This window comes from Vanellus vanellus, assembly GCF_965231255.1.
Source record: "Vanellus vanellus genome assembly, chromosome: 1".
Classification (NCBI taxonomy): Eukaryota; Metazoa; Chordata; class Aves; order Charadriiformes; family Charadriidae; genus Vanellus; species Vanellus vanellus.
The window spans coordinates 198075368-198090709 of NC_138905.1; the positions used below are offsets into that span (position 1 = coordinate 198075368).

The 15342-nt window shown below is 44.4% G+C and overlaps 1 protein-coding gene across 1 annotated transcript in view; it reads right to left on the reverse strand.

Annotated features, from left to right (window-relative positions):
* Positions 1-13487: 13487 nt before the first annotated feature.
* B3GLCT (beta 3-glucosyltransferase) overlaps positions 13488-15342 on the reverse strand; it is a gene marked incomplete at its 5' end in the record, with an annotated part of 70252 nt that continues 68397 nt past the window's right edge. The window contains one exon of the mRNA XM_082498653.1: positions 13488-15139. Within this exon, the coding sequence (XP_082354779.1) occupies positions 14972-15139 (168 nt within the window). The 3' untranslated portion in view covers positions 13488-14971. The remainder of the gene's footprint in view (positions 15140-15342) is intronic.

Below are 15342 nucleotides of genomic sequence, written 5' to 3' on the forward strand. Positions count from 1 at the left end.
TGGCTGAATACAGTAATGTTTGTATTGAGAAAAGAATTGGACCCTGTACTTTCAGGTACCTTTGAGTACTTATTACTCCTCAGGAGACCTGCTCTAGTAGTGGTGAGAAGGTCCCAAATGCACCAGTTTACAATGGGTACAAGTCCCAGAGAAATCTACAGCATTACATTTATGCCTTCATTGTTTAAGTAGATAGAGGCCAACGAAGTTGTGGAAATTAAATTCTTCCCATGTCTAAAATGTGAACCTCTCAGTAGGGGAACCGTAAGTACCAGTTAAACTTGGAAGTATGAATACACAGAGCTTGAAAGCAAATTTGATGCAGGAAAGAGAATGTTTCTGGAAAGCGGCTATTGAAATTTTTACGTTCAAGCACAAAGATTAAGCATCTTTTTTTTTCCCCTTAATGTGGGGAAAGAGGCTTTCCATGTCCAGAGGAATGGGCCCTCTCTCTGCTGGGAGCCTGAGCCTGCTGTGGCATCACCTGCTGAACTGAAGCTCTGCAGACTCAACGTGACACCCTGTGCTTCAGCTTCAGTTAACCAGGACTGCCCTGACGAGCAGGGTATGAGGCTCTTCATGTTTTTGTGAGTAACGAATCATTCCATTTCACCTTTAGGAAGCACAATGTGTGAGTGCAGGACCGGTCCCTGGCTGTTGTTCATCTCCCACCAGCGTGAGCTGCTAGGGGTGTTGTTTTGATGACGTTCCCGAGGATGAAAAGAACCAACAAGCAGAAAGCTTTTCTCGCTGTGAACTTAGTTAGGAAGCACTTTGAAGATTTTTGATTACTGCCTTAATATAATACTGTCTCTTACTGAACACAGTTTGAAGTCCCATTGTCTAGTCCTCTAAGAGCTCAGCGACATGTTTAGGGCCACCTCCAGCTCTTTGCTTACCTGTGTGACACCTCCTGAAGGCTGAGAGCAGAATGTAAAGCATAATGCTGGATGGTAGTTTTAGAAATAACATAATTAAGTAAAAAAAGTCGATCAACAAAGGCTGCCTGAAATCCCCCTGATGCTGCTTGGGGTGTGCAACAAAAGAGGAGAGCAGAAAGAGAGGTTTGAAATATCCAGCAACGAATGGCAATACTTCATACAATGAAGACATCATGGGCAGTGCTGTCACCGTGAGCACAGGGGAGGGGATGGGTGAAATCTGAATATTCTCCCAGACCCAGCTCCGTGGGCTGACGGGGCATATAGGGTTCCTGCAGCTGAAAGCTATATGGGCCTATGGAGCTGCATATGGGTCCCACCTACCCTGGTGAAACACAAAGAGCTCCTCTGCCCAGGCTGTGCTGTTGTGGTTGCAGGTGCTGGAGGAGGCTGTGGGTGGCTGCTCTGACCACGCAGGGCAGGTTGAGGGATGAAGGAAAGGGTGGATGAGCCCCAGCTGTGTCGCCGCTGTGCCCCAAAGCTGCCGCTGTGTGCACCAGGTAAAGCCAGGCTGGTGCAGGCTGGAGCCTGAGCAGAACGAACATGGGGTTGTCCAGTCCTTTCGGGACTACGGAATTAAGGCAGCCACTCAGTGCACTTAGCTGGAGATTCTTAGGCATAACAGAAGATAAACCAGACTGATTTCTTGAGGAAAGGATGTTAAAAGGAATCCCAAATGGCTACGGAACATTTTCTCCCAGTTTTGTAGAGAAATAATACCACTGCAGTATTCCCAGGTACTCAGTGCAGAGGAGTTGACTAAAGACAAAATAATAACTGTGCGTTGGTCATTACAGGCTGCAAAATTCCCCCCTTTTCATTGTGTTTTTACAGCGCTGAGCTCTGCCTTCTCCTATAAAGCTATTCCGCTCTGAGCGCGTTCTCCAGGTGTTTGCAATTCCTCCTTCACAGTAACACTTAGGCCAAATCCTAAATGCATTCAGCATTTACGTACAGGGGCCTTAACATCAGGTAAGGGACCGGCTATTAAAAATACAGAAGGCGGATTTGCAAAGGTGCTGCCAAGTGCCCGAGGTGGCTGAGTGCTGGTTAAGCAAGAAAATACGATATTCCGTTTTCTTCAGATTATTCCTTACAGCAGGGACCGGTGGAAGCGCTGACGCTCAGCGGGCCCGGGGCGCTTCTTTGCATCATCCCCGTCAGCCGATGGCACAACTCTCTCCTCTGTGGCAGCAAAATGTAGTAAAATATGCTGATATGTGAATGCATAGAAAAAAGTGGCAAAAATGGCGAGCAGGAGGAGCAGGATAATAAATCTGAGGTGCTCTGGGCATTTCTACTTCACAGGTAGCCTTGGTTTAAACATGGCGTCTGCGCTGATGTCAGGGGCACACCAGCCTAGTTAGGGTGGGGGGATGACTGAGGTCCCCTCAGCCTCCCCGATAAATCTCTGTTTGGATGGTAGGTTCATTAAGCACAAAAAAAAAACCCCAAGCTGTGGGGGGAAGAAAAGCATTGAGAAGGAAAGGGAGAAACAGGGAAGACTATTTTGGCAGAGAAGTCAAATTTAAAACTGCATGAAAAAGAATTTCTAAGAGTCTTATATGCCATGGGATTTGTTAGGCAATACGGGTTCTGAGAGCCAAGTGGTGTGAAAGTTTAAAGTGTTTTAGGAGGAACCGAGAGACTGGCAATTATCCCTGCAGGACTGATGAAATGTCTGGAGCTTTGCAGCACGCCTGTGAAGAAGCCCCACCAGGTTAATCCACCTCTGTTGTTTTTACAGAGCATTTCCCCGTGCCTGGCTGACAGGGCTGATCTGCAACCCTTGCCAAATAATTAGGGAAATAAAAAATTGATATGCATTTCAGCCTGTGAGTAAATCTCCTTTTTTATCATCTCCCTTATTCATAAAGAAAATTATTTGAGATACTTTCCCAGCAAAGATTATAATGTTTGTTATTTAATAGCTTATTGTTTAAAATTCTTGCTTCCCGCTGCTAGGAAAAACAGTCATAATTTTTTATTCAATAACCTCTTCTAGTAAGTGATTTAAACTTAGGCTTTACCCTGGTTTTGTCTGAAATCAGACCACGGGTTTTGAGTGGCTGCGGACTAGTGCTGCCCGGGAAGGATGCTGCCGCTCCAAAACGGAGACCATACAGTGGTTCCTCTAAGAAAGGGATGCTGCGGACAGGGCACACCGGGCAGTCACGATGTCTTGCTGTGACCATCGGTGACCTCAGGGGCAGTTCTGCTCCCACAGAAGTCAATGACGTGATCTCTCACTGGGGAGGACAGTGATGTAGTGCTGCATCATAAAGGATTCGTGGATTATGGTATGATTTTGTCTGAGGGCACTGCCTGTCCAGGAGCACACAGCGCGTAGCAGTACGCTGAGTTACGCATGGGCGTTTTATACTGGCTTTGACCCTGTCCTGAAAATAATTAGAAGTTCACAAAGGGATTTGAAGATATTTGTCTCCTCCTTAATAAATTTTTAAACGTATTTGATAATTTCAGTAGGAAGAGAGCCCTTATGTAACATTTGGATGTGTACTTCTTGAATAATTAATTGTACCGTGAAGGGGGTGACTCAGTCAAACCAAAGGTGATTTGTCTTTGTCTAACGTGCGCTATTTCTGTTTGTGCAATAGTTATTCCATGAGATATATTACAAAGAGCACATTTAAAAATAAATTCTAAAAAAGACAGAATTAAGATAGTCTCTCAACATTACTCACAGTGTCTGAGATATAAAAGCCCAATATCCACTAACGAACACCACATTTATTTCTTTACTTTGGTCTCTCAGATATTGTGAGAGGGGATGTAAATGACCCTCTGCTGCAGAGAGATGCTCCGTGTCCACAGTGATACAGCCAGAACTTTGCTAAACATTTCTCAGTAGGAAAGATGGGCGACTGCAGCCTTGTCGCCTGCGTGTGGACCTCTCACCTCTCTCTATCTCAACAGAGCCAGCAGCTACTCAGCCAGTAGAGGCGTTGACCTGGGATTATATAGGGCTCCTCTGGGTGTATAAGTACTTACACAAAGTGGAACATCTTCAACAGCAACTTGTCCACCACTACTGCTCCGTGTAGTTCAGTGGCTCCAGGGAGCACAAAGAGTTTTCTGCTTAAAGCTTAGAGATGGGCATTCAGGCTCTCTCTCAGATGACTTCCCGTGCTGTCACCACCATGTGCTTGGGTAACGCAAAGCTTTGTGTTCTGGATGGGATAAACATAGCCTGTCACCGCCAGTTGGTGCAGAAACATCTGTGTAAACCCCTGGGGAGGGCTAAAAGCCTTAACACTGCCACACCATCACGACTGAGGACATTCTGGCTGTTCTCACTAATGCATACTTGGGTACCTGAAGAGTTTAGACAGAAATAGTTGCAGTTGTGGAGTCTAAAGCCTTGAACTTTAATGCTTGGATCCCTTTGGGGGGTATTTTAGCCCAGGTGAACGGGGGCACTTCAGAAAGGGATTTGACCAACAAAGGCATTAGGAACACCTGAAAAAATTACACGGCACAGTATAAATCATTACCTGTATGCTCTGTTATACTGTATCATTATTTCCCAGTCCAGTGACAGTGAGATGTAAATACAGGGTCTTAATGGTGGTGACTGTGTAAAATCAGTTCCTCAGAGCTATTGAACAGTGAGGCCTGACAGAATCACGGGTCTTTGAAATAGGTCTTATAAATGTATATATGTAAAGTAGAAGTACACAGATCTATACATTCTCTTTGAGCACAGGCTCCACAGAGATTTGGAGGTTACTGAAATTTGGGGTTTTATCTATTTGCGGATGGGAAAGGAGAATTTATCATAGTTACCTGGAAATTTATAATTAATAACTAATTTTTCACTATTCAGGAGCACTTAATGGAGAAGGGGGCACTTTTCTGAGGGTCAGCGATACGACAGAAAACAATATTTATATCTCACAAGTTTAAACAGCTTAAGATTGTCTTCTCCAAGCTATCACCTCCAGGCCAGATCCCTGACAGCTGACTAAAAAATAGTTATATTGCATCTTTAAATGATTCCAGTGAAAAACTTCACTCTGCTCAGCCCAGCCTGCAGACGCCTCTCCCTTGCACCCACCAATCTGTAATTCCTCTGTGGGCTGACACAGAGCCATGGGAAGCCAGTGCCAGTGAGCAGCTCCTTGCAAGAGGGCAGCAGCCCAGAGCTCGCTTGCTGGTCCCGGTGTGCTCTGCACTTCGTGGTGGGGCTGCCGCTGAGCTAACTGGCTGCTCCTGAAGTGCTTTGAAGTTATAAACTGGTTCTTCAGTCCTACTGGGGCAATCACTGGAAAAATACGTATTTTTTCTTTTCACTACGGAAGCAATTTCTTGTGAACGTTGAGGGAGACATCTGCCTGCACCAAGCCCTTTAGGTGCTTTGAACCTTTTGCTCAGCCTCAGCAGCAAACACGTTTCTTCTGTTCTTTGCACTGGAGAAGCTTCAGCCTGACCCACAAATAACTGACTCAACGAAGCGTGCGCTGTGACGAGCAGATCGCCTGTGTGATGGTGGGACGAGGGCACTTCCACACCGGAACGTCAGGGAAGCCACAGAGCAAGTGAGGAGTTGGAGGAAATCACCAACCCCTTCCCCAGTGCCGCCAGTGTGACACCTCCGCCGTCCAAGCAGCGCAGCCCCTGGGAAGGCTGCAATGAAATCCCTATGCTAGGTACTGGTAATGAGCTCTGCAAGGGGGCAAAGTGTTAATTGGGAACAGACTCTCCTTCACAAGCGAAAGATTTAAAACCTGCAGATTACAGCGGTAAGTGGCCAATTGATTTCCAGATGGATGAGGGCAGCAGGACGAACGTGCCGTGTAACTCATGGCCAGTACTGGGGGACTGATGTGCATTCTGCACATCTGGAGAGCAGGGTACAGTGACAGGGTGGCTGGAGCCAAATCCAGGCAGGAAAGTGAGGTAATAGGAGAGATGGGCTCAGCCGTGGATGTGATGCAAGGTAACTGATGGGACGGCCTGAGCAGCTTCCTACGGTGCCGTGAGCTGTGGATAACCCATCCTGCAGGAAGGTGGCAAGCGGGGGATCCTGGGGCACTGAGGAGCTCCTGTGGCTCTGCAGCTCCCAGCAATGGAGAGGGAGAGGGGGACTTGTTCTGCACGGCTGTGTCGGTGGGATGAGCCCCGGGCGCCGGCGACTCACAGAAGTTTTGTGCTGCTGCTGACAGGAACTTTAAAAAGTATAAATGTATAAATGTTACATTTGAATATCTCTGACATTTTCCCCTCAGTGCTAATTATTCCCAGCAGCTTCTCACCATGCAGCAAATGCCTGGCACTGTGGCAGTTATTAAAAACCTGTAAACAGGCTCTGGAGGAAAGTGCCCGGAGTCACCTTGCCAGGTGAGAGAGAACCTGTCAAATAAGTAAAAATAAATTGGATCTGAACCCCTGTTGGGCAGCAACATAGACTTCTCAGAGGCTCAGGGAGGATCTTATCAATAAGTATCTGATGGGAGGGTGTAGATGAGACAGAGCCAAAGTCTTCTCAGTGGTGCCCAGTGGCAGGAGAGGATGCAACGGGCACAAACTGAAACACAGTGAAGTCCAATTAAACATAGGAAAACCCTTTTATGCTGCAAGGGTGGTCAAACACTGGCACAGGTTGCCCAGGCAGGTGGTGGGGTCTCCATCCCTGTAGATATTCTAAAGCTGTCTGGACATAGTCCTGGGCAGCCTGCTGTAGGTGGCCCCGCTTGAGCAGGGGTTTGGACCAAGTGAACTCCGGAGGCTCCTTGGCTGTTCTGCGATTGTGAGTTTCTGTGCAAATGTGCTGTTCTCTTGAGAAACAGCTCTGACAGCCACTCCCAGAGGGGAGTAAAATCCAAGGGATCTGCTCACCCAGAAGCAGCTAGTACAGCACTGGCTCCAGTCCTCTCAGGGACTGAGTCTGATTAATACTGACTCGATTCAATGAAATACTCACCTGGAGTAAGTACTTCAGCCCAGCTTGAGCTGGGTTCCGTCTTCTTCTGCTTCCCTAGCCAGGAGAAATGTCGTGGCTTGTGGGGACTGAGGCAAAAGAAGGGTTAAGTGTGGTAGAACTAATAGGGAAGAATAAGCAGCTGCAGCACTGTTTTGGCAGACAATGAAGTTGTGTGAAGCTACTCCTTAGAGAAGGAGGTGCTGCTCACAGGGAAGAGAGATTCCCTTTTCAGTGGGAATGTGATCTTTTAGAGTATGTGATGGTGTAAACAAGTAAAGTAGAAAATTACTGGCCTTGGTAGAAAAGTATATAAAGAGCACGCTTGCTTGATAAAGCTGATTTCGATTTCGATCCTGCATATCGGAGTCCGTGCATTTCAATCGCCACAAATGGTGACCCCGACGTGATGGTAAGGAAGAAGATGACTGGAAATAGTCGTGAGGACGGAGCCCAGTGAAGCTGAAGACAGCGGGCAGAGCTGTTGATGGATCCGGATCATATTTAAGAAGACTTCTGTAGTAGGTAAGCCACTGGGGACATGGGAGGGAAGTCTGGCCGTCCCGACAGTGACAGTGGCTCTATTCACAGGTCCAGCCTTAAAAGGACTTTGCAGGATGTACAAAGCTAGAGTTTCTGCCATCCACAAGTGAAAATTAGTCAAGACCCAGAAATTTCCCTGCTCGGAGCTTCAGCTTTCAAGCAGCAAGTCCCTGAGAGTGGGGTTTGGATCATGGTGGCACCACACTGGCTCAAGGCCATCTTCCCACACAGCTGCTTCCCTCATGTCTCTGGCAGTGTGCTGTGATTTTAGTAATAAATTACTAACTTTAGAGCCAAGTTGCAGCAGGAATTGTAGTTTATCAGAGGACACCACAAACCCAGGAGGGAAGATATCACTTCTGAATTACTGGAGTTGTCTGAATGATAATTTACATGTAAATTCAGGTCTGGGCCTGTGTGCTGTCCAGACCAGGAGCTGGTGTGAGTATTGCCCCATGGGTTATCAGTAGTAGGTGCACAGGTCCCCCAACACTATATTTGCCAGAGTTGTGCTGAGGCTGCTGCTTGCATGAAAGTGCTCAAGACCATTTGGTTCAAGAACTAGATGTGTAGTCTCAAGTGTGCCCTGTGTCTGTTCCTTTCAACCTGCAAACCCAGAGAATCATGGTGCTGCAAAGCCCAGGGAAGACAGCCCATCAGGGCTATCAAAGTAACTGCTGGGGTATGCCCAAGAGGTTTGGCCCTGTGGATCAAAAAGGTCAGAGCTTTCTTGGGATCCAGGGCACCCAGGATCCCAATCTTGATGGTGTGATGTAAAGTGAAACAAAACAGGTCATCTGAACACCTAGTTTGAAGGAAAATGCCATAAGCACAGGAAAACCCCGTGCACAAATACAGGAGGGGCAGCATATGGGTTGAGAGCAGCCCTGAGGGGAAGGACTTGGGGGTGTTGGTCGATGAGAAGCTCAACATGACCCAGAAATGTCTGCCTGCAGCCCAGAAAGCCAACTGTGCCCTGGGCAGCACCAAAGGAGCGTTGCCAACAGGTCGAGGGATGTCATTCTGCCTCTCTACTCTGCTCTCATGAGACCCCACCTGGAGTACTGCGTCCAGCTCTGAAGCCCTCAACATAAGGACATGGACCTGTTGAAGTGTGTCCAGAGGAGGGCCACGAAGATAATCAGAGGGCTGGAGCACCCTCTCCTATGAGGACAGGCTGAGAAAGTTGGCCTTGTTCAGCCTGGAGAACAGAAAGCTACAGGGAGACCTTATTGCAGCATTCCAGTACTAAAAGGGAGCCTACAGGAAAGATGGGGAGGGACTCTTAATTGGGGCACGTAGTGATAGGATGAGGGGTAATGGTTGTAAACTGAAAGAGATTAGATTAGATATTAGGAAGAACTTCTTTACTGTGAGGGTGGTGAGGCACTGGAACAGGTTGCCCAGAGAAGTTGTTGAGGCCCCATCCCTGGAAGTGTTCAAGGCCAGGCTGGATGGGGCTTTGAGCAGCCTGGTCTAGTGGGAGGTGTCCTTGCCCATAGCAGGGGGATTGGAACTAGATGATCTTCAAGGTCCCTTCCAACCCAAACCATTCTATGATTCTATGAAAAGCTTTAGATGTCTGAAGGGGCATCCTGATGAAATTTGCTAAGGATGATTTGCCATAATTTTTTATATGTGCCCAGCAGAAGCAGTTGCTATCAGAAGGTCACCTTCATGAATAGCTGTGGCAGTGTGCAAGACATCCAGAAACTCAAAGGAGGCTACTGTGACAGACATCAGCCCTGCTGAGGTGGAGCATCCTTCAGGAAAAACCTTAACTAGGGCCCACAAATAACCATGAGAACTATGGGATGTAGAAATCTTTAAAGAGGCTTTACTGGAGGGTTATCTCTGGAAATCATCCACAAAGAACCAAGTCCCTCACCCCTAGCAGACAGCATGAAATAATGGACATGAAAGTCCTATAGACTTCCCAAGCAGTGGGGAAGAGAACACAGTCTGTTAGGCAGCTGTGGGTGGCCACCAGGCCTCTGCCAGCTGCTTGCAAAAGATAAACATATTTCACCCAGCACCTCAGCTGTGAAGAAGGACAGGTTTGGATGGCGGGTCCTCCCTCAGTGCTCTGTGAGCAACTTTAGCAGGAGGGGAAGGGGCTTTGGGTTTCTCCCCGCACCGTTAGGAAAGCTGGGAACAGAACTGTTTTGTTCAGGTGGAGGCATGCTGAGATACGGTGCTCTGTCTGAGGACCCTGGAAGTCAGCCAAGCGAGGGAGAGGCATCAATTATTGCTCTGAAACACAGGGTTTGGAAAGAACCCAGATTCGGCCCTGCCTTCCACAGAATATCTGCCATTTCTAGTTAGACTTCGGAGCAGATTGACCTCAAATCGTTTTGTCCTCAAATATTATCCCTACGAGATCAAACCCTAACTCCCATTTGTAATGCAGGGCTAGGAAATGGCTGAGCCCACCTCCCAAAGCGATCTCGGCCCTCCTGATAAGGAGAATACTGACAGATGGCTCTGATGGTGTTGACACATTGCCTTTCCAAATGGATACTTCTAGCCCATTTAGTCTTTCACTGAACAAAAACTGCTCTGTATTTTTACAGATCCTTCTCACCCTTTGCATTGTTTCTCACTGTGGATCCCAAGAAGGGATAACGTGGCCTGGCTCCATGCATTGTCATTGCCTGTATCACACGCGAGGTGATACTGAACAGAAACATTTAGTGCAGTGGGATGAGTCAGATTCTTATCGCCCCTGGCGTTGTTTGCTCGTCAACATTCATTTAAGTAGGAAATATCTTCCTTTCAGGTTAAAAAGTAACATATTCCAGAACTTGCTTCGTTTTATTTCTAAAAATAGTGAGAAACTTGAGTTGTAACAGCAGCTTTGTTTGGTGTTGGCTTCTTACTTCAGCATCTTTTCTTCCATTATTTAAGTGCTGTTAAGTTAGACTTGAGTCCACAGCATACATACCAGCCCACGTCATTACTGCTTTCATGTGAAGAGAATGCACCTTGACACTTTGTCCCATGGCCTCAACGAGCAACAGATGTTCCTACAAAGTCACAGCTGTTTGAAATACATACAAGAGAAGTGGGCACAAACTAATGGATGAGGCACAATAATGTTGCCAGCAGATAAATTTCTTTATTGACTTTTTATTATGACAATTAACAAACTGCTTGCACTCTTGATTTTTTTTTTTTTTTTTGTAAGTCAAGGCTGTAAACTATTAACAACCTGCTGCTCTACTGCTTTTTACTGTTTTGGAGTTGTTGTGTGCAAGACCTAGGCTTTTAAGTCTTTGGACTTCCAAAAACATTGCTTTAAAAAAATGTATTTCTCACAGAAATGGCTTAGCATTTATTTTATTTTAGCTTACAAAAGCAGCACACCTACAGACTTTCCCATAAAGAATGTTTCATGATGCTCCCTTGATGTAATTTCCTACCACTCCTCTTCATAGCCTGCTTTCCAAAACAGTTTTTCCTTTCTTCATGAATCCTTTTGGCCTCTGTATGTATTTGTGTGATGTCTATTTACCATTTCATCCTTAAACGCATTATTTCTGTTGTATCTTTTCCCCCAGTGTTCAGAACTAACCAGTCTACAGATGCTCCACCAAAGCTGTTTCATTCTTGCCATCCAAATGCAGGTCCCAGTTAACCTCACGAGATTTCTTCTGCTGATTGCAATGGAGGCACTTCTGCTTCCTGACATAAAGGGGCACAAACAAACCAGTACGAGTGAAGGGGCTCAGCAAAAGCAACTAGATGCTAATAGACAGTTCACCTCTCTCTGCTTCCTTGAGTCCAACAGGTTGTTAGGCCCACAGGTCTCTTCATGTACGCCACAGACTGAGATTTGAAAAGCATGAGGAATTTTCGTCTCAGGACAGAATTTAAATCATCAAGTAGTTAGTTACATGATGGCTACCATATATATATACTGCATTCACAAAGCGAGTAATACATGCACATAACACGAAACAAATGGAAATAGAAAAATTAACGACATGCAATATTGATTTGTATCTATTCTTTTTTCTGAATGAAATGATTACTTAAGGATATCATCCTCAATGGGACTGAGGAGGTGAATTTATTCTATACTGACAAGGCAGGTGTGTGCACCTGTGTAGCAGGGAGGGTGAAGCAGCCACGCTGCTGGGACCTGAGAGCTAGAGCTGCGCCAGGCAGCATTAAAGGCTCTTAGTTTCCTCGGTAAGTGTGCAACGAGGAGACATCAACAGGGAGGATTTTGCTCATTATTCTAAATTTCTCCTTTAGTTTCCTATCAACAATAAGAAGCAGCAATTCCGTTAAAGCAAACTCAAATTTATTTATTATCATGGAGTCCAATGAACAGAAGCCTCCAGAGTTTTACAATGGTGTAATAAGCACACCTCTAGCTACTTTTCCATGTTTTTTGGTAATGAAGTGGCATTACCGGCTTTGGAGATACTTCACAGCAGCCTGTCATGGTGTTCCTCACCCAGTGTTGATCTCACTTTCCAGGATTCTAATGGAATGGCATCCTGGGCTTCTGGCTGAGACATATTCTAGTTCCAGCCACAATAACAGAAGTCCTAAACCAGAAGAAATTAAGGAACTGAAAGTAAAGTCATTCGGACTCCTCCCTCCAGTCAGCAGTCATTATTGCTGGTGTTAGGGCAAAGTCGTGCTGCACAAAAGAAAGCAACCCAGCTGGCAAAGCTGCCTCAGGCTCCTGCCCATTTTCCTTCTCACAAAGGAAGAGACAAAGGTGGGTTCCTTTGGGGTCTCTCCATGCCTGGGCCATCTGCAGATGTACGGAAACAAAAATGGATTCACAGCCGTCATTCCCACTTGTGATCAAATGTGAGACTCATATACTTCATCTCTCATCATTCATGCATCCTGCTGTATTGAAGGCACCAGTATTTCAAGATTTTTTTTTGGCTCCTGAAAGCAGATCAACCAATCAACCAAATTATCTAGAGAGTGCCGTGAAATAAATACCTTAATAGATGGTAATTTGCTATGTTATAAACACAAAAAACAAACAGTCAATAACAATTCTCAGATTTGCTTTTTTACACCATGGTTCTGGAATGATTCAGAAAAGGGAACTTCAAGCAGTCAGCAGTCCGTTTTAATCTGCCTGTCACAAAACCGAGTTGTGAATTCCCCTTCTCTGGTGTTGCTTTAACATTACACCATTTACAATCCTCTTGATTTTCCTTAGAAACATTAGTACTGTTCAGGCTCATTAATAACCAATTTTGTCTTTATGTTTCAGATAGTAACAGCCTTGCTGAGTCTCATAAAACTAAATTTAATATAGAAGGTTTCAGATCTTGTTTTCAGAAACTTTCTGGGATCCTCTTCTTGAAAAAAAAAAAAAAATTTTAGTTCATGGAATAAAAGGTCACTTTTTTCATGCTGCTGCTAGGGTTGTATATCATTAGTTATGTCTCAAAAGTCAGAGCTTTGGGGGCAGAATACTTGAGTAAATTAGCACTTCATTGCTTTCAAAACTATGAAGACGGGAATCAGAATTGTAATGCTTACTAATACTTCCAGAATCCTTGCAGTAAACCCCAGAGCTAACGGCAAGAGAAAAGATGGACGTTAAGACAGCTACTATTACATCTGTCAGACCAGAATTAGAAGTCCGAGTAAGCAAGCAACGAGCGAGTCAATGGCTCCCAATCTCTAAATAAGACAGAAGCCTACAACCGCAACACAGCCTGAGTTGTCTCTGCCTGACCTATTCTGCCTCCATAGGGCCCAAGGAGATGTGAAAGATCACCAGTTTGAAGTTCGAAGTGATCGGATTACCTTTGGAGAATTTGATAGTGACAGTTATTTTGTGATAGCATCAAGATTCCCAATCACATGAGGAGTCCACAGCAAAAGAGTTTTTCATTTGCACAAAACTAGTGACTTGAAAATTAACCTAATACAGGGAAGCATGTCAGGACAGAATATGAAAAAAAATATGTTTAATCTGCCTTTTAGTACAACCGACCACAGAATATTCAGGTGATAAAATTATGACACAGGTGCTTAAATAATCCTATCCTCGGTTTGCAAAGAGGAAGGCGGCACAAAAGGTCAAAGAAGAATGCTTTTATTCAGCTTTCAGCTCTCACAGTTCTAAACAGTAAACATCATTAACAATTCACCCATGGCACCGGAGAACATAGTCCTGGTATCAGTAAAATGTCTACTGTTTAAGGCACTGATAGTGGAGGAAAAAAGAAAAAAGACATAACATTGATCGCTCCTATTTGATCAGAATCTGCATCTACTGTGTATATGTGCTTGCTATTCAAATGCTTAAAATTCCACAAGCTACATTCACAAACAAATGTTTATACAGCTTCAGTAATTACTGAAACAGGAATCAGTGGCTCCCCTGCTTCGACTTAAGAGCAAGTATTGGATTACTTTGGAGTGGAATCAATTTTTAACCTACTCAAAGAAAACAAAACACAAATTACTTCAGCAGTATGGCTTTAAGACCCTGTATTTGGTTACAATATAGCAAGCAAAGTTAAATAACAGCATACAAGTGCCATATACTGTCATCTCAAAAGGAGCAGTTTTACAGTATAAAAATTAGTTTAGAACATACTAAAGCCAGTTTTTGTACAAACATCTTTACAAAACTGAATTACTCAAAGAAAAAAAAAATCAAGAACATTTTAAATATGAATCACTCTTTACAAGTTGTATGCATAAAATTACTTATCTTGATGATATAAATTAGGAATACTACAAACTTTTTAAAGCTGGCATCTGTATACTACTGAAATGTACACATAGAAGTACTGAAGTGTTAGTTCTGCAAAAATCCTTAAAAGTCACATTTAGACTTGCCAAACAGATACACAGTGACTTAGGTTTCTAAAGGAGCCACAGTGACCTCCCGTGGCCACTTAAGAAATCCCTGTCCTTAACCTTTTTTTCGATTTTGACCATGACATTCCTCACAAGTGCTAATAAACTTAAAAGGTACAAGAGTGGTTCACACTTGGCCCATCCATCCCAGAAAATTACAATATTTCTATTTGAAATGAGTATAAAGGAACACAGCCTTTCCACAACCCAGCTCCTGGTCACAGAAACAAAGTCACGTCTCCTCTCTGATTTCTGAAGAACCTCTTCCAGAACAGTTTAGAGCACTGTTTTCTGTAGGTCAGTGAGAGATGATGTTCAACACATGTCCAGTATTAGGTTCCCAAATATACCACTTCAGCTTTTCAGAGAACAAAGGAAGGAAATGTAAATGATGGTGTCTGACGCAAAGTCCAAACCAGAACACAAAGTTCGAGACATCTTAAACGTGTTTCAAGTTCATTGGTATGCAAAGCCCAAAAACATTTTAGAAAAAAAACTAAGTGTAACAAAGAATCTAAAAGTCAATTAGGTGTCTTCTTCCATTGCTCTGAAGGAACATAACAAGCAGGAACAAAACATTGTCTTCTTTGTCATGAACACACAAACAACATGAGAAAAACACAAAAATCACAGTAGCGACTCTCTCTCATCTGCAGTACATTAATCAACACTGGTATTCTTCTACTGCTTATAAATCCTCTCTGTTATACCCAACTTTCTTTCCATTAAGCGACTCTTCTGTGTTTGGTGCCAGCCATGTGAAATATACCTTCACTGGATCAATATTCCAGTGCTTGTGAAATGATACTGGAATTTGGTGAGAAAGGTAGCCTTTTGGGTAGTCCATTGGCCGTGCCTAAGATGGAAGAATAAACCAAAACCACCGGTACTCAGTGATGAAAAATAATATCAGAACAAGAAAGGATCATCATTCAATGGCCTCCGTATCATAACAAAGCAACGTGGCACTGACAAAATATACAAGATGATAACAAAGGGGTTTTTTTACATCATTCCAGATTTAGATCTTAAACTCGTGCTGCGGTCATCATGCTATGA